The sequence below is a fragment of the Mauremys reevesii genome, linkage group 11, assembly GCF_016161935.1.
Source record: "Mauremys reevesii isolate NIE-2019 linkage group 11, ASM1616193v1, whole genome shotgun sequence".
Taxonomy (NCBI): Eukaryota; Metazoa; Chordata; order Testudines; family Geoemydidae; genus Mauremys; species Mauremys reevesii.
Window position 1 is genome coordinate 34,600,741 of NC_052633.1, and position 25,335 is coordinate 34,626,075.

At 39.9% G+C, this 25,335-nt stretch overlaps 2 protein-coding genes across 7 annotated transcripts in view; one reads left to right on the top strand and one right to left on the bottom strand.

The window, feature by feature from the left end:
* PLEKHA3 (pleckstrin homology domain containing A3) lies at nucleotides 1–22,617 on the bottom strand. Of its 2 annotated transcripts, none has more exons than XM_039495301.1 (8): nucleotides 22,542–22,617; nucleotides 10,448–10,564; nucleotides 8,960–9,115; nucleotides 7,378–7,514; nucleotides 6,215–6,379; nucleotides 4,981–5,024; nucleotides 3,580–3,692; nucleotides 1–1,256 (listed from the first exon to the last, which is right to left on the bottom strand). In XM_039495301.1, exons 2-8 carry the CDS (start codon nucleotides 10,467–10,469, stop codon nucleotides 1,129–1,131), a joined length of 765 nt encoding a protein of 254 aa, XP_039351235.1. In that variant the 5' UTR covers nucleotides 10,470–10,564; nucleotides 22,542–22,617; the 3' UTR covers nucleotides 1–1,128. The 2 variants fall into 2 exon arrangements, with proteins under 2 accessions (XP_039351235.1, XP_039351234.1); XM_039495300.1 differs by having other exon boundaries at nucleotides 22,092–22,557.
* Nucleotides 22,583–25,335, top strand: part of FKBP7 (FKBP prolyl isomerase 7) — a 7,465-nt gene continuing 4,712 nt past the window's right edge. For 2 of the 5 annotated variants that reach the window (XR_005586317.1, XR_005586316.1), the window contains exons 1-2: nucleotides 22,936–23,460; nucleotides 24,905–25,056. Coding sequence is in view for 3 of the 5 variants with exons in the window: in XM_039495302.1 (XP_039351236.1) it covers nucleotides 23,039–23,460; nucleotides 24,905–25,056 (574 nt within the window). In the remaining 2 variants the exon portion in view is untranslated. Of the gene's footprint in view, nucleotides 22,762–22,935; nucleotides 23,461–24,904; nucleotides 25,057–25,335 lie in introns of those variants that run through there. The other 3 variants (XM_039495304.1, XM_039495303.1, XM_039495302.1) reach the window with 3 other exon arrangements.

Sequence of the window (25,335 nt, forward strand, 5' to 3'; positions counted from 1 at the left end):
GAAAGCTTATGCTCCAATATGTCTGTTAGTCTATAAGGTGTCACAAGACTCTCTGTTGCTTTTTACAGATCCAGACTACCACGGCTATCCCTCTGATAGTTTTCACAAGTGTAACTGAGATCAGATTCTAGCTCTACATTTATGCCATAGTGAAGTGATATAGAGGAGTCATAATAAACAGAAGTCCCCTTTTGTATAAATACATCATAAATAAAGTATGTAGAGATACAAATATTCATACTTACAACAGTAGTTTAACAGTCTATTTTAGAAGCAAACACTAAAATAATACTTTGTTAAAAATGTGTCTTACTTGAAATGAGCAGAGTAAATGTAAACAGTACTGCATTAGCTATTCAGTGATGCTACACACCTCAGCAACAATTTGTGTACATCTTGAAGCCTGTAGACCTTTAGTAATGAAGTAAGTAGAAATTTTTTATGCAAAAAAAATAAATAAATAATTGTTAAATACCCAATGTTTGGTACAAATGCTTCATATGCAGATAAGTTACTTTTTATACATTTCTTTAGAAAAATACATGAGATATTTCTACTTTCAACTGGCTAAAAATAAGGATCAGATTATGTACATCCTTGTGTTTTTAAAGGAAGGCAATATTAAAATTACCATCAAGCTGCTATAGTAACCTATTAGGGACCCAATCCCTTACTTCTTACACAAGCAAAATTCCCATTCAAGGAGAACAGTGAGTGCACAAGGACTGTAAGACCAGATCCTATCTTTGTACAAATGACCAGCTGGTCCATGGCACAAGTAACATCATACCCCCAGCCATCTGAAACCTTCAAGATTTAAAATCTGCAGGTTTGTTAAACTCTCAGACCATCACACTTTTTAGAAAAGAGCTACACTTACAAATGCAGATGCCTATCTGTTAAGCCATCATTTGTTCCAAAAAAATGCACATTCAAACTGTGAAGTCATTAGGAAAATACTCTTGCAAATAAACTATATAAAGATAAAGTACACTTCAAAGTTAGTTTTTACATTATTCTATAAAGTGCAGAAAAATCCTTCTAAAAGGGAAATAACTACTCCCTATAACAATAATATAATTACAGCAGCTTTTGCATAGCATTACTTATAGAAATACTGCAGTTTCTTCAGGAAGAAGAGGATGGAAGAGTCTCTTCCAATTCAGGTCTTTTCTTTGAAACTGATCTGTTTTCTTCAGGAATGGTTGATGGTGCCAAGTGTCCATTGAGAGCACTTCTGGAACAGTGAGCAGGTCCTGTTAAGATATTGATTAGTATTTAAATTGTGCGCCAATTCAATCTGTTAATCATTCTGCTTGCAAATATTTCACATAGACAACATTTTTTTAAACTATTGGACGCAATATTTACATGCTCTCTATGGTCTGCATTGAATTATTCTAGTCTATATCAATGCCTGGGGTAATGGATGAGTAATGTTAAAAGCTACTGAGAACTACAGATAATCATACTATGCAATACACAAATACTGTAAGAGAAGAATCTCTGGGGTGCACAGGGAAATTTAGTCAAAGGGGCACAACAAAGAATGTGTGTTAAGAATTAGTGCAGCAATAATCCTTTCACTGAAAAACTCCATTGGGACACTTCAGCCATTAATAAAGGTGTTTGCTTTGTTAAAAGAACCCAGTCTACTGCACATTATACCAGAAAGGATGTTTGTCTACTTGATCAGTAGATGGCTCATTAGTGATAGATTTAAACACATGGTAAATCAGCCAGAGACTAGTTTCTGCATTTGAAAAATGACTTTTTCATCAGATATTTAAGCAGCTGATGAGCACAAAGAGTGCTGTTCTCCATGTCAGTCAGAATACAGGGTAATAATGGTACACTATTCAAATGTCACTCTACTTAACAAGATTATGCCAGGTGACTAATGTATATTAAGGTTACTGGAAGACATCATAGAGCCTCTGGTAAATTCTCCATTTCAAATGAAACATCTATTCCACTTTGGCATTTATCTAGCACCTGGAGAGGTGTCAGAGGTGGTCTATCACAGAGAAGTGGGCTGCTAACAGGTCTTTTTATTTCTGTATATAGATGCACTTCTTGGAAAGAAAGTCAGGAGCACTCTTTGCTTGGTCTTCCCCAGCCCCATGCTTAAATCTTACCCAGTAGTTAGAAGTAAGAAAGTACATTTTATCTTTGAAACTGCGCAAATCTGATACAGAATCAATCAGTGAGCCAGAATAAACATGGAACTCAACAATGCCCTTTTCCAGTCATTTTTCAAACAAGAACTGCTCTTGAAAGTGTGTAAACAGTTTTTCATTAATAAAATGGAAGGGATACAGAATCCCCTACTGAAAGTTTGTTATTTTCAGTGCCACCTACTGAGGAAAAGAAGGAACTGAATCAACTCTAGGAAGATGGAGCCCTTAAAGCGGAAGACAGAAAAGGGACTCTTCTGTCTAACATGGCAAAAGACAAAAACTACATTAGTGAAAAAGCTAGAAATTGGAGCAATTCTACAAGGGACAAGAACAGACTGGGATTACACAAAATAACATGACTGATCTCACCACAGCTGTTATGAGAGAAGACAGACTGGATCATCCATGGGAAGAGGAACCAGACCATGGTCACATAGGGTGGAATTCAACTTCGTTCAAAAGGACAACACAAGGTATAAGCACCAATTAGGGCTTAAGTGGGACTTGAGCAGTGCAAAGGAGGAGAGGCTGGCCCAAAACTGGGTCACTCTTGAAAGTGACAAACCACAGTTAATCAAGAAGAAAGCAGGCCACAGCCTTCCTGATAAAGTCAGAATGGGGTAAAAACAATTGGGAGTTTCATGGGAATACCATAAAGAGACCTTACCTTGGCATATTTATGCAACGGGATCTAGTTATCATGGGATCATTGACATAGAATATAATAGTCCTAGATTGTTGTTTTGATTTATTGACCATGCTGAGTTGTTTCAGAAGAGTGTTGCTCTGTGTATGGGGTGGGTAGGCACTGGTATAAAAACTGTTCTTTACTAATACACTGGGTTGTCACATTCTCCTCTCAGTTCTACCAGTGTAACTCCATTCAATGGAAATTAGCTCCACTCGATGGGACTGCCCTGGTGTAACTGAAACAAGAATCTGACTCACTATAATGGTTAGACTGGAAAGAACTGATCAAAATTCTGCACAGGTTTCCAAAATGTTAGTTTATATATGAAAATGTGTAGTTCAAATGTTTGTTGTTCATGTAGTCCTTATGTAGAACCCAGTTCTGCCAGATTTACTCACCTTGGGTAGTACCTTACTTTACAAATAGCACCACGAATTTCAGTGGGACTACACAAGATCTGAGATACTAGTCGAGGTGAGTAAAGGGTGGCAAAGTCAGTCCCGTACTGAATACATCAACAGTTTTAATTCATTACATAGGAATCCTAAAAGCAACTTTATTGTTTAATGCAATGGCTCTGATTACATACAAAGATTGTAATTTTAGGTATTCTCCTTGCACTGGTGTTAGCAGTACAACAATTGTGCTAAGTACGGTAACAAATTAAACAGAAGTACACACAGTAAAACTCTCTCTCTTCCAACTTACTCTCTGTATCTTCAAGAGGAATATCATTACAGGATTCTGTATCGGAGTATGTTCTTCTGCGTCGCTGGGATAACCGGTGGAGTGAAGAAATTGGTTCTTTTGTGGCGTTACTACTGCAAATTAAACAGGATTTATTAGTTTTACAAACTTATAACAAACATCTAGCCAGTCTATTAGCTTTTAATTTAAGATATATCATTTGGTATTTATAGTGCTCTTATTAGATCTATCTTAAAAATAGTAAAGAGCAATACTGAGGAGTAAGCTGAAGGGAACTCCATGTGAACAGAACACGGTTAGCCTGCACAGAATTTGAAATCTGAAAAATGTGATCAGAATATAATTCTTGCAAAAAGAAACAAATTCAAATTGTGCAAGAATGAATCATCAAAACTCTTAGTGTTTCAGGCCCCAATCCTGCAAACTCTAATGTGTATGAGTAATTTTATGCAAGCACACTTGTCCCACTGAAACTACTTATTTGCATAAAGGTACTCACACGCATAAGCATTTGCAGGATGAAGGCCTTAGATAATACTTCCATTATTTGCCATAAGATTTGATTAAACCAGTGTTTCTCAAACTGGGGTCACTGCTTGTGTAGGGAAAGCCCCTGGCGGGCCGGGCCGGTTTGTTTATCTGGCTCGTCCGCAGGTCCAGCTGATCGCGGCTCCCACTGGCTGCAGTTCACCGCTGCAGGCCAATGGGGGCTGCTGGAAGCGGTGGCCAGTAAGTCCTTCGGCCCATGCCGCTTCCAGCAGCTCCCATTGGCCTGGAGTAGCAAACCGCAGCCAGTGGGAGCCGCGATCGGCCGGACCTGCGTACGGGCCAGATAAACAAACCGGCCCGGCCCGCCAGGGGCTTTCCCTACACAAGCAGCGACCCCAGTTTGAGAAACACTGGATTAAACAACTTGGATAAGTTATAATAGCAATTCTCTCTGATAAATGGTCATTTTAAATTATACAATTCTACCAAAAACCATAGAAAGATTATGTACGAATTTCTATTATAATGATTATAACAAACAACAGTTGGATTTACTTATTTATTTTGCCAATGTTGAAGTCTCTCCTTGATGATATTTTTATATTTCTTTTTAAAACTAAACTAAAAATATATCAAATTTGGAATATTACTCAGAATAAAAATGGAAACAAAACTTTACTAGTATATTTTTGACTTGTATGCAAGTTGCAACATCTGTGTCTTAATTTTAGATTTGCAAAACTATTGATATTAGATTGTTACTGTCTAAATTTTAAACCATTTGCCAACCCTGCAAATCCTCTGCATAGTGACTTCAGCTGATATTTCCCTACTGGGGGGCTTGCTGGATTGGTCCAATGAGGTGCTTTCAGAAAGTAAATTAGCCTACTTAGCAGCAATTTTTAATCTTACCTCCCTGAACTGTATGTACCAGGATGGCTAATGGAGCGTTTCATCTAGAAAATGAAAGAAACAAGTTTAAAACTCTTAATCATGATTTTTATCAAATGCTTATACACAGACATATACTCTATACTTCTCAGAGGGAGAAGGTGATTTTTTAAAATTATTATTTAAAACAAAAATCAACCACAATTAAGGAATCTTATTTAACTATTTGAAAGAGGCTAGATTGCTAGTAATGCAGGAATTTTTAAAGCACTAATAAAAGAGAACTAGTTTACTACCCAAAAATATTACCTGGGATATATACATCTCATTCTCTCTTGCCTCAAAAATTACTCAAATTTCTACTGGATCATCGGTAGAATCCACGGAAACCTCAAAACATTTTAAACTAATGCCAGGTTCAAGTCTACATTATACAGAAGGATTAATCCAAGAGCTAAATTTTGCCATTTGGTATGCACACAGGGAGCCCTCTGATTTCAATGGGAACTCTCTAAATGTGCCCAAGAGAATAATTTGACCTAAAGATTGATCAATAATAGTTGCTTGGGTGGATGGGAGGAAAGGGAGGAGATCATCAGATACAGATAAATGAAAGGGACCCTAGAACAGAGTAGATCTGAGAATCCACATATATGAAATACGGTTTGACAGAGCCTCACTTATCCCAACCCATCAACAGGAAAAATAAATAAATAAGAATTCCATAAAATATTTAAATCTTGCACATTATTTAACAAAAACAAACTTGTCAGCTAATGCATATTTGATCAACCAGTATATTGTTTAAAAAGAGACATATTAACCCTGGGAATCTGAAAAGGCACTTGCTGAGAGTTAAGCCACAAAGAAGTTCTCTGTTTCGATGAGCAGCTAGGTTACAGTATTAAAAGAGAACAATGAATATTTAATGTTTTAAAAAAATAACCCTGCAGTATAGGTAACAGGATAATTCAATTTTCGTATGAATGCTGTAAAGTACTAAGCGTTAATCCAGTACTGGGGTCCGATTAGCATTGTCATCATCCACGGGAGAATTACTCCTACAATGAACAGTTTATGGGAAGGCTGGCAAGCAAACAGACTAAGGAACATGTCAGTAGTGATTTACATTTAAGGCTAAAACGGTTGACTTCAATGGAGTCAGGATTACACGTGACTATATAGCGTATATTCTTCTACCCTCCCAATCAATAGCATAACACTTTAAAATGTTACTCATCTAAAACATCCAGACCATTTGAATAGGTGAAGGTGACACAGGAGAAACTAAGGGATCAGGATGAGGCAGCTGAAACATCTCTGGCTTAAACTTGGCATTAGCTATCTTCACACATTCTTCAAGTGTTGTAATAAATGTGTTACATGTGGCACTGAGCAAGGAGGAGGCTTCATTCATGTTCTGAAAACAAACGATAGCACAAACATCAGCAAGAATGTAAAAAGAGACTGAAAATGTTACTTTAGAATCAACTGATTTCCCAGTTAACTGACCAAAATTCTCAAAAAATACAAGTTTGGTGACTATACTTTTTAATGGCAGCTAGAATCAACCTTATTGAAAAAATAACAAACACATATAATAGCAGAAGATTATTTTGGGAGGTTGGGGCAATACAGCAAAACACTGCAATGTTTTTCCTGCTTCCTAAATACAAGAGGCTGAACTATTAGAAGGACTGAGCAACCATCACTTCTACTGGAGTCATCAGTTTATTTTCTATTTAGTCAAATAAGCGAATTAGAGTGGGGCCCACCCATTAGATCTATTATCTTTCCTAGTGAAAGGAGTCTCTGCATCAAATTCAACCCTGCTGTAAGTGAGCACAATCCTACACTCATCAGTGAAGTGGCCCACCTATTCCTACTTCATGACCAAATTCAGTCCTGGATTAGAAAAACAAACAGATTTCCTATGAATGCCCAAATTCAGTTTGCAGCAGTTTTTCAAGACCTGGGATTCTAGTTGGCAAAGGTAAGGGAGGTTCTAGCAATGGCATAGATCACTTACATAGAAAGCAAAGCATAAAGAAACAGGATGTTTCAATTATTGTCTATTGTAGAGTTCTTAGACAAGGAGAATTCATGTGCAACCAACCCAGCCAGCTTTGCTTCTGTCTTTTAACTGAATGACTCACCTACATATTTGCTTGTTAATATGCACTCTGATGTCATCGTGCATTGTATCTATATAATATCTTTTAGTGTGGACTGTATTACCATACTCCTGAACCCAGTGTATGGGCATCTGAATATAGACAATTTTTAAACATCTATTAAACTGACCTTACGTAAATATTTTCCAACATTAAGTTGCTAATAAGGTGCATAAGGTGACAACAAGAATTTAACATGATTTAAATAATCAGGTTCTCCAGTATAATTTTAGAAATCTGATACCTCAATGCTGGGAGATGAGCGACTCTCATCATGGTGTACAAATTCTTGTATTGTATGAACTTGCTGCATTAAGAGATCACAGTAGAGGCGAAGTTCGGACATTTTGGTTTTAAGAGATTCATTGGTTTCACTAATTTCTACAAGAAAAATAAAATAATTAAAAAACCCACCAATCACAGCATAACTTATCTGCACAATTTTTACAAACAAAAATTGAAATTCCTTCAAGACTAGGAAGGGATTCTTAAATGAGTTGGGAATAGTTTCACAAAGTATATGTAAATTTGGAAGAGACCATGGAGAAAGGTATATAACCAGGAAACAAGAGGTAAAATATTTTCTCATTTACCGTGTCATCCCAGAGAGCACACAATGGACAAAGTCTGTGGCCTCAACAGGTGAAGGAGGTCTGCTCCCCTATATCCACAAGCACCTGAGAAGAGCAGTTACTCACTCAGGGAACCTTGCGAATGATAAACCTTCAGACTGGCTACAGAGGATTACCAGTCTTTACCAAGAAAAACTAGGGAAGCAGAAATGGGGATTATGGAGAGAAATCAGAACAATGGCAACCAAATGACTCCCTAACAGCTACAACAAGTGTTTTGAGAGTGGCAGCTCTAGACTGTTTAAGTTTTAGCCTTTTATGTAACTAAGAGCTCTCCAGCAGCAGGAACAAAATACTCTTTTTCCATCATGTTTGCTGCAGGTGGTGTGTTAATTTCATATTTCCTATGCTGTATAACCTAGCACTGTAAATAGAGTTAATAAATGCTGTGACAGTTCTCTGACCCTTAGTTTTTAATAGCAACATTTCTATGATTCTGGTAGGGCCAATATCTGGAACAAGACAAATCTGAACATAACATAGAAACCCAAAACAGGGAGAAATTCTGACAACCAACAGTGTAATAAAACTCAGGAGTAGTAAAGTGAAGTCAGAAGCAAGTTGCACATGAGCAATATAAGAAGTGATTTGACCTACCTGATGCCATACATTAACAATATTTTAAATATTTTTCCTTGCTCAGGTATATCTTTGCATAGCCAGTCAGACATCTTTCAGTCAGAAGTTGCCAGCGTACTGCAGAGACACTCACTGGGCTAATGAGACTGGCAAAATTCATAATTCTGAGGAGCAATGCCAGCTCGGAGATTTTTAAACTCATCCATTTCACCATGTCTAGTGATACCTTTCGATCAAAGTACTATATTTAATTAAAATGAGCTCATATTTATACACACACACACACACACACACACACACGTAAAGGGAATTGGACTACTCAGAGAAATACAGTAACAATAATTCTTCCTTTCTGCTAACTTTAGCAAAGGCTGATCAGTTCTTTTCCTGTTCCCCTTGGAAATTGCAATTTAAATATAACCTGGAAGTTATTATATGCACACAACAGGGATTACATCCATAATTAAGATGTATCCATATATTTATCAACATATAAATTAGATTTATATCTTACATAAATAATACTAAATTCAACCACTAGAATGGGACAAATTAAGAACCATCTTAATCAAAAACAATTTTATTAGATTTCATACACTTTAATGGTATAAATACCTTTTTCTTTTTTTGTTCTGGTGTCTGTCAAACAGGCTTTAGAACTACCCAATGCTACCAGCCATCTCTGCCTCTCAGCTGCATTAACTGCTTTCATATAAAAATGCTGTTCCCCTGGGATGATTAACTCCATTCTTGTGTTGTCTGTTGGATGAACTAATGATAAAAAGGGAAAAAAGACTAATTTTGCAAAAGATGACTAAACCAGTAAGGATACTAATTATCAAATACAGACCATATTATTTCAAGTTATTTACATATTACAGATTGCATTTGGTAAGAAACGGAAGCTATTCAAAACAATTTTAAACATTGTATGAATTTGATATTCACGAACACAATTGACTAAGTAATGGCTACAGCCAGACACAGTGTGGACAGATACCGTGCAAAATTCCCTCAAAACACTGCCAAAACATTCCTCGCCTGAAATACCACTGTTAGTCTAGTCCTGATTCAATCATGCCAACCTGAAGATTTCTGTGATGTGGGCAAATATCTATGAAGGACTAGACTAAAATCAATCTCACTTTCCTTTCTAATGCAACCTTCTGGGCTCTGTGTCAAAGTCATCATCCTCCCAAGCATGAGAACAGAACAGTACTCCGCTTAGAGCCATCATATTCAATACTACAACTTTAATCAGCCACAGATGTCACAGGTACCAGGCATATTTCTCAATCACAGTAATCCCAGGTCTAGGACTGGACAGCCCTGGGTACATGACAGATGGAATTAATCCCAAATTACTGGCATCTATCTATTACTGTTCCTCCATACTATAGAAAATGAACAAGCAGACAAGAAAGGGGGACTGGATATTTCAAGAGATTAGTAATGAGACATAAGCCTTTCACTCCTAGGTCACTGGTTTCAATCTAGGCACTGGCAGTAGTAACCAGAAGTTGTTGCCATCCGATAACTGCTTGCTGGCCTACGTAAGAGAAGTAGATGGACTCAGTCCATTTTCTAGTGGTCAGGTATCCACATCACAAATACCTCCACAAAGGTGCATCAGAAAAAAAGGCCAAAGGCAGAAAGTAATGGAAATAATGGCACCCACCAGATCACTGCTGTGGCTCTCCCAGCAAACAATTCCTAGCATTCAGCATTACCTCCCTCTGAGTTTGGGAGGGAGAAGAGCTGTAGCTATGGTAACAGCTTCAGATGCCTTCATTAATGATATTTCCAGTGTAAAACAAACAGAAAAGTTCTTAATACCCTAGGGTTTATATGGCTGTTTTTAAACTTCATAAAGGAGCAGTAAATGTCATAACCTTTTGCATTATTATTTTGCTTCAGAGTTCATGTTCAGTAACTAATTGGGGTTCATGTAGCAAGCACATCTGACCAAACATGTCTAGATGTGATTTTTCCCCTTACCTTTTTTAAGCATCATAGAAATTAGTGATGCAAAAGTATTAGATCACCTTGTTCATCCCCTTGCCAATTAAAATTTCTTCTAATAAAAATTTATTTAAATCTTACCTTTAATTTCACATACTGCCATCTTTATACTGCCTTTACTGCCTTTGCAAACATCATCCTGTGAATCATAGTAGGACAATATTCCATTGTCTAAAACAAACCAGCGAGGCTGCCAACCTAGGAAGACCATAAATATGAGAGAAAAGTGTTATACTAACTGTTTAATTGCAAATCCAAGATCAATCAAAAGTAAAGCTGTTTGTTAAACCATTAAGAGAAACAGGATTTACACAGATGCAAATACTACTGTGATGTATTATAAAGATATTTTACACTAACTCTTTTTGCAATATTTCATTAGCAATAATACCTCCCCACCCCCCCACCTGCCTGCCGCTCGCCTCCCCGTTTGCCTCCTCACCCCGCTCGCCCTCCCACATCCCACCTCAGCTCCCTGCCCGGGGGGGCCCCCAAAGCACAGGGCCCAGGACGGTGGCCCCAATTCGCTGTACCCAAGGGACAGCTCTGCTGATGACATTTGGTTAGAGGTGTCAGCTTGTTCTTTGTCTTTGAGAAACGAGGTTACCCCCTCTTCCTGTCCCAAGGACCCTGTTTACTACATATATGTAAACTGAGGTAAAAATAAATCTTTGTTTAGGATAGACATGTTTAACAGTTTCTCCCTAGACAGGGCTGTGTGGGTTTGAACACGTGCCAACATCACCATACAAGGGGAATTCATAACTTTACATAAAACGTTACTACATACATTTCACCATGATATTATTGACCAATTGATTTTCATATTATTAGTTTTCAGATGATACCTCACAAGGCATATTTGGTACAAAGATTATTACAATAATGCATAGGTGCAAATGCAGTGGTATATTCAGTCACACTACTCTTTCTATGTAAAATAAGATAAAGAGGGTGCATTGGAAGAGAGAATAGGAATCATGATTTCATGATTCACAAATGAAACCTGTCACCCTTGAACTTCAAATGTTTAAACAGGAGAAAAGGCAGCAGATAACACATACTCCTATGGTCTCTTCATACTATAACAGTATTTGACTGTAGTGAATGTTTGATCGGTCCTTTTAATCTGTAAGAATATCCAAAAAGAACTAAGTAATTACCTCTGTCAAACAATAAAGATAATAAATAAATAATGACAATTGTGATTATCTAGATCAGTTGCAATTCAACAGGTTTCAGTTTAGTTTACATCGAAATATGCAGCTTAAAAAAATCTCTTTCTAGTTTATCCCCATAACACATTTTCTGCAACTGCTTTTGAGACTACATTGACTATATTTATCTTTGAACTATGTGAAGAGCAGACGAATCCATGATCTGCTGCATGGACTTGTGTTGATAAGAAGGGACCTTGTAACAGAAGATTATTCTGGCCATATTTGATCCTTGATGTCACGGGCAATGCATATAAGTAAACAAGAGACATTTATGACAGTAACAACCAAAACAAGAAAATGTTTTATCTTACAGTAAACCAGGTGATATAGAGAGTACCCTGTGTGTGATAAAAAATATGTGACAGATTGCACCTTATATATTGCTGGATGCACATACAATGTTTAAACTAGAAAAACAAGCTGTATTTGTTTTTGGTTTGGTTTAAAAAGGCGGATTGGATAACAATACATAGTAGACTGAAAGATAATTTGCAATGGTTTGGCAACATTACAAACTAGACAGAAATCTCTGAATCAATCCTCCATAGGGGATCTAGATGCATTTTTTTTGTTTAAAATTGGTAACAACTTTTTCTAACATAATTTGAACCTGCTGATTTAAAAAATGGTTGTTACCAAGTTAAATTCTGATGTTTAGACCCTCAAACTTGCAAATAAATATGGCAACAAAAATTCACCAGAAATGTTTGACATACCAGTAGTGTGTGCATGAAATTGTCAGCAAAATTAAACTTAGGCATAATTTCTTTTCAGTCTATTAAGAACAGAAATGAGAAGACACAATCATTATTTTAACACCTACTACACTTGAATAATCAACCATTTATAGCATTTAGTCATCCATAGACCTTAAAATTAGAAATATGTTAATCATAACACAGAATGTATCTTCCTGTAATATGTGAAATCATTTTTGCATGCTTTGTATTTGTTTAATAGTGCATAATGCTTTATAGTTAGACTAGAATTAACATAGACGTGATGGTATTTTTTACAAATAGAGAGAGTAACAGTAGTTAGCTGAGGTGGTGATTTGATTACGGTTGTGGGCAAACCATGGAACTGGTAGTAAGTCTTCAAAAAATTCACACCAGTTTTCTACAGTTTCTATATTATTTGCCAACAATTAAGTACAGAAATGTGTGAGGCAGGTGAACAAGGATTGCATAGAATAAAGGAGGCAACAGCCATTAGAAAGAAACAGCAAGATATCATAACAGAGAGGCCACTGACAGAACTGAGTTCATCTTTCAGTCAGGATAGACAGTATCAGTCATGTGGAAAACCAAACTCCAGAGGTCACAGAAAGCAAGAACATCTACAACTGATGTATCATGAGTGGCAAGCTGTAGTGATCCCAATAAAGATATCAGCATCCATAATACAAGACAGTCCAGTTCTGTGAAACCTATGGACTGGAGATACTGCATGTTTAAGGGGGTTCTGTGAGGGAACATAGTTGTCAAGTGATCTTGTCAGAAGTTCAATCACATGGACCCTGATCAGAGCCAAGAGTGGTTCAATGGCATAGGAAAGAAAGAAGGTGGAACTGTAGGCTTCACCAAGACTTGCTCAGATCTCGGCAGATGGGCCTTGTCTTACAATGTGAAAGCCCATATCACAATGAACACTAGAGCCATGTTCCATGTTGGCTTGAATACCAATTTATTCACAATGAGCCAAGAAAGGCAAGGAAGCAATGTGACAATGAAGATGAGGATGCACTCTTACAAACAACTCAAAGGTTAAAGATTTTCTCCTGGGAGGAACACCCACTTCATTGCAAAATATTGCAACAAACGATCTGGCTACTGAAGCCACACAAGATGCACTGCTGAATGCAAAGCTCCTAGGACAAGTGCAACTGGACAGTTTTGTGGAGAAGTGGCTTATGACACAAGAGTGGGAGCCTCGATGCATATTTTTTCCATGCTATATGAGATGGGGAAAAAGTAAAAGAAAAGGCCTCCACCATGAAGGCAGACAGAAATATTCTTCAGCAACTAGTCACAGCTTATGAAGTTAGCAGGACTGTGAATTTGCAATAGATTTTTATACATAAGTTAATGTCCATCCCTTTGGCACTCGCATAGACAAATGGCAGTCTAAGAACAGGGACAAAAGCATTACTGGGTGATATGCTGACAGCTCATGTCCACTACTCACTAACAGTTACCCTTGTTGGGACAAGCTATCTTGTGCCAGATGCACAAGCTCTGGTACAAAACCACAGGAAAGCCATTTGGAGCCAAAACATTTGGAGACCTTGCAGATACATTTGTAAAAACAATACTTAGGTCTTCCACAGAATAGACATTGTGTTGATAAGTACAATAAGGCAGTGGTCTCAACCAGGGATACACAGACCCCTAGAGGTACACAGAGTCTTTCAGGGGGTACATCAACTCATCTAGCTATTTGCCTAGTTTTACAACAGGCTACATAAAAAGCACTAGCAAAGTCAGTACAAACTACAATTTCATACTGACAATGACTTGTTTATACTGCTCTATATACTCACTGAAATGTAAGTACAATATTAATATTTCAACTGATTTATTTTAAAGTTATATTGTAAAAATAAGAAAATAAGCACTATTTCAGTAATAGTGTGCTATGACACTTTTTGTATTTTATGTCTCATTTTGTAAACAAATAGTTTTTAAGTGAGGAGAAACTTGGGGCATGCAAGACAAATCAGACTCCTGAAAGGGGTACAGTAGTTTGGAAAGGTCCTGACTGGTTGTGCGTTATTGCTGGATCACAGCAAGAAGACCGCATGGAAAGTTTTTCAGCAACGCCATTAGCTTCCAACACACCCAGAACAGGGTTACCCGGACTCGGAGAAGGTGAAAAGTGCAAAAAAGTTTAGTTGTAAGATGTGTGGATTGCCAGAAGTTCACAGCACTGACAAAAAGCACAAGCGATTTTGTCATCAAAAGCTTTACCCAACAAGCAATACTCTTTTCTTTCACAGAACATACAGAGTGCTCATTACCAGGCACTAGTTTGGACACAGGCCCATTGCCCAAATCCAATACTTTCTCCTTCAAATACAATGGGTTGGAAACAGGAGCCGGATGGAAGTCTGGCGCTGGGACTCATGTCATTGCCACCAATAGCAGGAGACTGCCTGGAGGCAATATTCTGTAGCTGCACAACAGGGTGCAGAAGTCCATGATGCAGGTGCAGAATAGCATGAATTGTTTGTATAGGAGCATGCAAATGTAGAGAACGGGAACAAGCTTGTGTCAATGTACTGACACTCGGTGCTTAAGGACAGTATTATCAAATCAGCATGTGTGTTATAATAAGGGACCTAATAAGACGTTGATTCAATATGCCATGGCATACAAACGTTTCTCGAAATAGAACATTAACATATGTGCATAACTTGTGTACATTAAAATGTTCACTTAATGTTAGTAAAGAAAATATTTTCACTTATTTTAAAAACATTTGTTTTCTGATTCTGTGTTGTACTTCTGATAGTTAAATCAGCTTGTACACTTTTGTCTCAAGGTGCTAATGTTCATGTTATAAGAGCCATGTAAACACACTCTTTCATGGTTGTATAATGTAATAAAATATTTTTGGTATCTCTTGTAAATAAGAAACTGAAATTCAATAGCTTGAGAACAAGATATACAATCTGATATTTTTGGACTACAAAAATATTCAGTGGACTAACAAAAAATGGGCACAAAAAAGCTCTATGACTGATTTTTCCATAGGCTTTCACAGAGATTTGTTTCCCTTTTACATTCAGAATACTGTGAATTCCTGGAGTTCTAGGTTTTTCAAAACCTATCCGAGACTCTGCCATAGGCAGACATCATATGGAGTAAAGTGAATGTTCCATGTGTAGTTTGTCGAGCTTGCATAAATGCTTGCAGGTACTGGCTCGAAGATAGCTACAGTGTAACTGAAAGATTTAAAAATATGTTTTCAGTTTATTTAATTTGTGCATTTGACAGTACTGTGTATAATCTGGTTTACTAACTAACAACAGAGGAGAAATAGTAATTGTCATCTGTTTATGACAATCTCTCAGATAGCAATACAGGAGGAAAGAACCATAAAAAAATTGTGCGGCCCCAAATTTAACAGTGGGACTCTGTGCACAGATGTACTGTCTGTAATTAAGTAATATTTAAAAAACAGAATAGATTTCAAGTTGGCAGTATCCATTAAACAAGAACTACATCTTAAGGAAACCTGCCCAGTAATTTTTCATTTTTGTGCAGGAAAAAGGGGTTAGAACTACAATCTGACTAATACTACTTCAAAAAGAAAGTGGCCACAGGACACACATACTATATTCATTGACATTTCACTAAAAATACGAAGTATCTCTATCAAATACATTCATCATGGAGAATAAAGATTGTACATAGCTATCTAACATTTGATAATAACCTAACTAGTCTTTCACAGGAAGATGTGCACATAAGGTCCCCAGCTGTGTAGCAAAGTACACCCACCCATATATTTGAGAAGGATGTCAAGCACACAGCATAAAAAGACTAACAAAAGTCTGAAAAACCAACCAAAACATGCTTGTGGTGCCAGCTCAGTGTAGCATAGTTTGCTACTATGCACAGGATTCAAATTCAGGCTCTATCTTAGAACTCCACTCCTGGACTAATGGTACTGGGAGTGCAAAAGAGGCTTGCGTTAGCATGATAAATTCAAGTCATGCTGAACACTGAGGTCACGCTTGACATATCTTTAAAGATAAAAATAGAACAGAATGATACTTGGTTTGGGTAGGGCGCAAACTTATACGACAGTTCAATTCAGCAAACAGAGTTAATCTGGGATGTGATTGTTTTAAAAGAAAATGGTTAGACAATCCTGATAGCCTCCTACATCTGAAGAACTAGGTCTGTGTTTCTTTCCTTTGCACTCTTCCATCATGCTCTATTAGCGTGTATACAGGCAGCCAGGCAACCAGCCCACTGACATTTCACAGGTTCTGATAGCTTAACTTTGCTGTCCAAATGCGTCTGAATTCACTGAAGCAGAGCAGCACAGAAAAGGAACAGAATAACAAGAGAGCAGAAAAAAGCCAGTGGCACTACAATTAAACAAGAGGCCTGAATAAGCATTTTGTATGATCCTATACTGATTCACTCTAGGGGGCCAATTAGTTCCACTGAATTAGCAGAAAAGAAATCTTTTTCATGATGAAAGGATGCAGTACTAACGACTGTCTCCAAGGGGAATCCTAGGAAGGGAAAAGGAAGAGGGGAAACAAAATTAAAGAAACTCAGTGAGTTTGCTAATGGTGAATGCACAGGTTCATTCCATTTCTCCCTAGAAATAAACTGACAGCTGCAATATATTTTTGGGGAAATAATTCAGTGTGGACATTCTTGCTATGTTACAAGTTTTCACTAACATTAGTGAGTGCTTTGCAGCACTTCAAAGGCTTTTTAAAAAAATTTGTGCTGTTCAGCATTTTCATTTATACAGTTTTATCCCACCCATTCAATCCTTACACCCAGTTCTGGCCAAAGCTAATGCTTCTTTTTGAGCTGGGAAATACTTGTGGTCCTGGAAGTCAAAAACTATCTACACTGGAAACTAATACTTTCTTTTACCTGGGGACAGGCACACAGACTGACTGACTCTCTCTCTCTCTCTGATACGGCCTGACACCTACAACCTTTACTCTCATCAGTAAGGCCTTGTATAAATTACAGTGTCACAGCCTGTGTGAAAATTGTGAAATTAGACAAATATCTGTTGGGCTTCACACAGCTGCTTGGGCTTCAAGCAACAGATATTGGTCACAGCTCCTGCAGCATCTCCGCTAGGCCTGCTAGCTTGCTGCATGTTGTCAGCATTGCCCCCTCACCCTACCAGACAGGCAGAAAGCAGAGGCAATGGCCTACGCTGGACTAGCCGTCATCAATAGTGAGACATTGCATGACCCACATCACCTTGCCTCCACTCCCCAAGATGGGATTGGTCCATCACCTCCCTACTCCACTCCCATATGGGACTGGTCCACTAATGCCCCCTAGGAGCAGGCATGGCCTCAGTCAGCAGGGAGCTGGAAGAAGGGATACCCATGTCCCCACTGTTGGGAAAGTTGCAGCAGCTTGAGGTTGTGAGTGGGACTTGGTGGTCATGCATATCCCGTGAAATTAAAACATTTAACCAGGACACTGCCGTGATTTTATACAGGGCATTACTCACCAGTACTCCAACTGCTACTTAGTTCCAATAACTTCACTGGAACTACTCACACAAGTGAGGGCCACAGGATGAGGTCTACAAAACGCAACTGCACATATGGATGGACCCACTACTGACAAAAAGCTGTCAGCCACAGATCTTCCTGTACTGTTAATTAAAAACCAATTAACTGACTAGTGCCAGAGACAGAACTGTTTTCAGAACTATGGTATTGCCAGCCCTAAGGGTTCAAAAAGTCAGGTCCCAAAATATCATGAAACTTTTGAGCATTTAGGTTTCACACTTTCAAGCTTTTCTCCACAACCATGAGGATTAGACGCTTAAAAAAAAAAAAGCGGGGGGGGGGGCGCTGAGATTCTCATGCAAACACTTTACTCCAGGAGACGGAGATTTAAGATAAATACTAAATATCAAGAGATTTGTGATAAAACTCTGAGAGCTGGCACTGGACTATTGAAGAATGCAGTCTTGAGGCTTGGTGCAAGCAAGTGCACACAGACAGGCCTATTGCGAGTCATTCGGAATGATATGTCAGAAGCTTTCAGAACAGATCTCTGTGTTATAATAAGATATTACAGTATGTGCCCTATCTTAGGGCTGGTCTACACTACAAAGATAGGTCAGCTTTACCACATCACTCAGGGCTGTGAAAAATTTCACACCTTGTGTGATGTAAATAAACCAACCTAAGCTCCAGACATCACTTGGTTGATGAAAGAATTCTTCCGTCAACCTAGCTACTGCCTCTCGGAGAGGTGAATTTACTACAGTGACAGAAGAACCCCTTCTAATAAGTGTCTACACCACAGTGCTACAGCAGCACAGCCGCTGTGCCTGCTGTAACACTTCTACTGAACTCAGTTTCTGACTCAGCCCCTCTGACTTTGAACAAGTCACGTAATCTTCTGTGCCTTGGTTCCCCAGCTGTAAAATGGGGATAATATTTCCTTTCTCATGCCTTTTGTCCATTTTGTGTCTATTTACAGCTAGATCCTACAACTTAATCTGTGTGGATGGCCAACACAGATCTAGCTAGATCAGTGCCTTACACTGGAAGTTCTTCTAAGGAGAGACTGTCTCTTCCTATGTGTAAATCAGGGCCACTTGCCCCCACCCCCACCTCCACCCCACCCCCGGGCGGCCCTGGTGTAAATTCAGGGAAGGATTTTGAATAGAGCCTAAGAAACTTTAGGGGGAAAGTCTCATTGAAAGAGACTAGAAAGGACTTGTACTTATAAGTCCCACAAGTACTTCTGAAAATTCTACCCACTGTAAGCTGAGGTCCTAATCACTGTTGGGGCAGCTAGACATTACTGCAATACAAATAATAAATAATTACCTCCAAAACACTACATTAACACTGTAAAGTGAAGCCCACAAAAGTTAGGAAATGCCAGACTTAAGATTGCCTTCTTTAGTTAATGAGGGTATGTCTACACTTAAAATGCTACAGCTGCACCACTGTAGCACTTCAGGATAGGCGCTCTCTACAGCAATGGTGCGGGAGGAGGTTCTTCCACCACTGTAGTTAATCCACCTCGCCAAGAGACAGTAGCTAGGTTGACAGAAGAATTCTTCCATCAACCTAACACTGTCTACATCAGGGATTAGGTCGGCATAGTTATGTCTCTCAGGGGTGTGGATTTTTCACACCCCTGAGAGACGCAGCTATGAGGATGTAAGTTCCCAGGGTAGACCAGGACTAACAATGCCTTTTCTTTAATTCTGTAGAAGAATGACCATAGCCAAAGGTATCTCATCACAACTTATGGCTACAAGACTTCTTTGTTGTTGTTTTTTTTAAACTAACAAGCCTATATGATGTGAATAACATAAAAGTTATTGTTTATTAAATGGCTTTTACAGAATTGTTATGTGCCTAGAAAAGCCATCAGAAATATATTACCACTTACTCATTTTCATTGTATGCTACTGATACATCTGGCTCAAAATTTATATATCCAATATATCCAGAGGTGAAATCTAACTTCATAACAAGTTTTAAGATTTTTAACAAATTTCTTATCATTTGTCCTATTCTGGATTCCCTAATTAGACTGGCCTTAACAGAACTAAGACATGTATACAGTTAGAGTTCATCCTGTGCTCACAATCATCCAATTTATTAATTGTGACCGGACATACAAAATAGAAAGTCCTAAGTTAAGAGAACAGTCATGTTTCATTCTGGGTCAGGAACTTGTAGTCATCTATTAATTACCTTCCTCTGGTACTCTAAATTAGTGGTTCCCAGTCATCAGTACTTGTTTCAATACTGACACTGCAAGATGTTTTCTACAGTATTTCTTCACATTCTCTTTCCTACTACAGGGCCAGATCCGGCCTGAGATCAGAGAGCCTGAGCAGTCACATCTTCCATTGACATCAGCAAGAACTGTGAGTATCCAGCAACTCTGCAGTTTATTGAAATAATGTACCACATTAATATATATCCATATTCAATTCTACTCTGCTATGCCACGCCACAGAGGCCTGACTATTCCAAACTTCAGTCTTACAAAGCAAGAAGAATTAGCCAATACAGCAAAGGTCTTACCTGCTAAACATGAAAGCACCATTTCCCAAAAATACCACACAACACAGTGATGCGCACAAAAATAATGCTTGTAATAATGAGGAGGTTAGGAAATATTGTTATTTGTAGAACCCATTCCATTATAGACACCTTTTAGTTAGTGTCTTTTCAATCACTTTTTTAACAGATTGATGATCCTACTTTCTGTCAGAGCCATTCACTACAGGAAGACGGACAATTTTCAAGAGGCAATATCAAGCCCCTTCCTTCTCAACTGTCACAGAGAAAGGACTATCTTGTTAACTTGAAATTATATGATATGAGACATTATAGGATAATTGCTGATAAGCACAACTGTACGATAGGGTATGCTTTTGGATGAATACCAGAAGAACAGATGCAGCTGGGGACAGAGAGGCTAGGACTCCTGGACAGAAGCTCCACCAGACTGCATGTTTGGAACTGGGGAGGGGAGGCTGAATTTGAAGGGCAGCGCTGGCTCCTGAGGACAAAGAGGGTCGGACAAACTGCAATCAAGGGAAGCACTGCCAGGCTCTTAGAAGTATTGTTATGTTTATGTTACGTTTATTCAGGTTAAATCAATGTTGAGTGGTTTTTCAAGTCCAGAACTTGGAGGCATAGTTAGTCATAGGGTTTTCAAGAGATCTGCAGGACCCTTGAGATAGAGGTAAGAAAATTACCTAAGATGTGCCGATATTCACAGGCAAGCGCCAAGAGAAAGTTCGAGGGTTAAGAGGGCTGTACTAGCTACCCAGAGACACCTGTGTTGAACAAGATGTGTCCAGGAAAGGGCACGCAGTGACAAGTGCAATGATTATATCTTACAATATGTTTGCATGCAATTAATGGTTTATCATAGCTATTTCTTAAGGGAGGAAGGATGCTCCAGTGGTTAAGGTGATAGACTAGGACTTCAATTCCCTGCTCTGGCAGATTTCCTTTATGACCCTGGGCTCTTTGTAAACTGAGGATAACATTACCTTCCCACCTAACAGGGGTCTTGTGAGGATACATACTTTCAGAATTGTGAAGTGGTCATATGATGGGCATCATCCTCCACTGACTGAACCAGGGGCCCCCAGAGCTTTAAGCATGAGCCTCTACAGTTTAAGAGCCAGGCTTTCAAGCTAAGAGCTGTAACAGAACCATATCTGCTGTAGATTAGACACAGGGTGATAACTATAGCACACACCCTGACCAGTGAGCTATATTGAGCAAGGGGGGCCATATAAGTACATTCCAAAATACTGAGTATGAATGCAATCTTCAATTAAAATAGCATGCGTTTTAGTAATAACTATATTTTAAAAAGACCCCAACATCTCCCAGATCTTGGGTAATCTGCAGGACGGAGTTTAAAACGTGGGTGTGGCGTGAATTTAGTTCTTGTGAAAGGTGCAGATCAGCAGCTCTGGAGGGTAAAGGTCTTTCACTCACTCACAGAATCGGACATCGCCCATTGCTGCCTGCACCACAACTGGATTCCCCGAGCCTAGGAGCAACAGGCTACTGAACGGAGACTGCTCTCCGGTAGGCCACCCAACAGCCACCAGAGGCTAAAACTGCCCCCTTCTTCCCAAGCAGGCTAGATTCAAACAGCGGCCACCAGCTCCACACGCCAGCTGGTTTCGTAACCTCAGCGGACACTAGTCCGCATCCGCACCCACCCTGCACCAGCACCTCCATCCTCCCCGCTGTGCCGAAGGCGCCCTGCCCCTACCTGTCAGGTAATTGGTCCACTTGTACAGGACCCCTTCCATAGCTCAGGGCTGGGCTCCGTGCAGCATCCTCCTCCTCCTGGGAACGGGCGGCAGCTGCGGCGGAGACTTTACGGCTGAGCCGCGCAGCTCGGGGGCCGAGAGCAGCCGCAGCCGCAGCCCCAGGATCCGGCTGGCGCAGCAGATGCTGCCCGCAGCGGGCTATGCACAGGGGCAGCAGGCGCGGCAGAGCGCCTCATGTCCTATGCACATGGCAGTCCGGGGACGCGGGGGGCGCAGGTGTCCAGCTCCCCGCAGGCTCTGCCCGCCCCGCTCCTCGGCTGCCTCTGGCTCCCCGTCCCGCCCCCCGTCGTGTTTGCTGCCATTGACCCGGACGTTTCATTTACTTCCTGCAGGAAGGGGGCCGGCTAAGCCTGCCCGCGTACCCGTGCCGCGACTCCGGGCGAACCTACCCTGCCTCGGCCAGACACGCGGCCCGCGGGGCAGCCACGGTCTCAGCAGAGGCCTCCCACCTCCCCCGCAGAGAGCCTGGTGGCAGCGCTTAAGTTTCTGCCCCCTGCGGATGAGGGGAGTGGAAGTGAAGCTGGGCCGCTGCACATGAAGGAAAATGCTGCGACAGCAGAGGTGGAAACGCGCACCCCCAAATCCCCCCCCCGCCCTGCGGGAGAGACGGTGCGGGCACCGCCAACTCCTGGGGGGGCGCACACACAGAGCAACCCCCCCCTACCCCAAGGGACCGCGAGACCCTTTGTGATACAGCCCGCGAAATCCCCCCAGCACCAGCAGAGCCCCGGTAACAAGCCCGCCCCCCGGGAGGTGGTAATGCATCCCGCTCCCCCGGGGACACTTGAGACAGGTCGGGGAGGGAAGCGCTCTCAAGGGAAGGACTCAGTCCTGAACAGAATCCCCCGCCCCGAGCGCTGTCTTTGCAGACCTCAGGCAATCAAACATGGTCACTAGGGGAGGAGCAAGCGGGCGGGGCGTAGCGCCCGGGCTGAGCCCACCGACCGCAGCGACGCGGCAGCTTGGGGGATACGATGTACACGCCCCAGTTAGTGTCAGCCTGACGTCGAACGATGCCACGCAGCCAGAGTGCAGGGCGGGTGGATGCGCTAGGAACCTGAGTCAGAACAAGCCTGCGAGTTTAGCCAGCATGACTTTCGGAGTCAAATTAGTTTTTCTCTTACAGGCTTTTTGTCTTCTTACGATCCACACGCACGGACAAAAGAAAGACGATGCCACTGCAGAGGAAGTTAAAATAGAAGTTTTACATGTGCCCAAAGAATGCAAGCCAAAGAGCAAGAAGGGGGATATGCTTAATGCACATTATGATGGCTACCTGGCCGCTGATGGATCCAAGTTTTATTGCAGGTAAATAACTGTGCTATTTATACCATTCTTCTTCACCAGATTTGCCTCTCCTCTCTGCAAATAAAAAATAGGCAAACATTTAGCCTTTTGTTTCTTTTTAAATCTGTGTTAAAGCAGATTTGACAATACTGAATCTGTTCAAAAGGAAAACTTGTATGCAGTGCCCAAAATTACAGTGAGGTTTAGAATTATATAAATGTATATCTAGAGCTATACTTTCAACCCACAAATGCTGTAAATAAATGTTATTTATATAACATTTAGGCCAAATTAAGCCCCAATCCTGCAAAGACTCGGGTCTTGAAGAAAATTGTATTCATTTAACTACATTTTGTTAGAAATCAATGTAGTTAAATCAGTGGCACCCTCTTATGTAGACACTTATTTCAATTTAAGAGTGCCATAAATAGTGTAGTTTTCTTGTGTAGACTAGGCACAATGCACGTGAGCAACTTTGCTCACAGCGTGTCAAGGTACACACATGCATAAGTCTTTGCCGGATCAATGTGTTAGTTTGTATTCTTCAATAAATAAAAGGAACAACCTTTTGCTTAACCATTATTGTTGTGAAATAAGTTTTGAAGTATGTTAAAAATATTAACTTTTACAGTTTGGGATCCAACAGATATATTAATTCATCCAAAAATCAAAACTTAAAGGATATTAAAGTTTTCCTGATCTTGGCCTTTCTTTCCCTGAGACCAGTGTGGAAGCAGTATGCTCAGTTTAGGACAAAATATGATGCCCGTGGAAGCCCACTACTGGTTGAAATAGGGTAGTGTTGATAGGGGTTTTAGTGGAGATCTAGGTAATTCTATAGGTGAGAGTGGAGGCATTGCATACTAGGGGAACACTTTGCAGTGTGGCTCCAATGGAGACATATTGTCTAGGAGCTGAAGGATTGGTCAGCTCCAGTGTTGAGGAATAAAGCCACCAGATGGATGGCCTGTCATCCTGCATATCCTCTATAATCCACTGTTTTGCAGCTCATTCTGCGTACAGTATTTGTTTTCAGGGGTAGGAGAAGAGGGGAGAGAAGACATTCTGCCCCCACTTGCGTGATTTGGAGAAACTCTGCTAAGGGAAATTACTAGAGTTTTCCTCGCCCAGTGCCCCTCTTGTACGTTCTGCAGAAAGGTGCAATTTTAGCACTCAATTTTTCCTTGTTCTTTAACAAGTCAACAGGAGCTTTTCTGTGTATGCAATTTAGGATTTTTAACCAATTATACCAGAAAAACTGTTAATACTTCAATATAAATAAAAATGGGCAGTTGTTTACTTTTTAATGTACACTTTACTGTGGCTTCTTAAAAAATGTATCTAAATAACGTCACACTTTCCAAAGATAGTACTGTATTTAAATGTTAAAGTGATTTTTAAAAAAATATTTTAACACTGACTTTGTTGCTGTCTACTCGCTAAAAGCTTTTTATTGTTTTTGTAGTCGGACACAAAATGAAGGTCACCCAAAGTGGTTTGTTCTGGGTGTTGGCCAAGTCATAAAAGGATTAGATATTGCTATGATGAATATGTGTCCTGGAGAAAAACGGAAAGTGACAATTCCACCATCATTAGCATATGGAAAGCAAGGCTATGGTAAAAAAAAATAAAATTCATATCTGCTTTTTCTTCTGTCTTTGTTTTCAGATAAATGACAGAAAACAGTGTTGTAAATAATTTACTTGAGTATTGATCATCCAAGCTTTTTTGATTGAGGGTTTATTTGATGGCTGCAATTACAGGGCCTGATCCTGCAAACTCTTATTCATACGAGTTCTTACCCACAAACATAGTTCCAAGGAATGTAATTGGGTTGCTCATGTGAATAAGGCCAACTCAAGTATTGGCAGAATTGGACCTGTCATTATAGGTCCA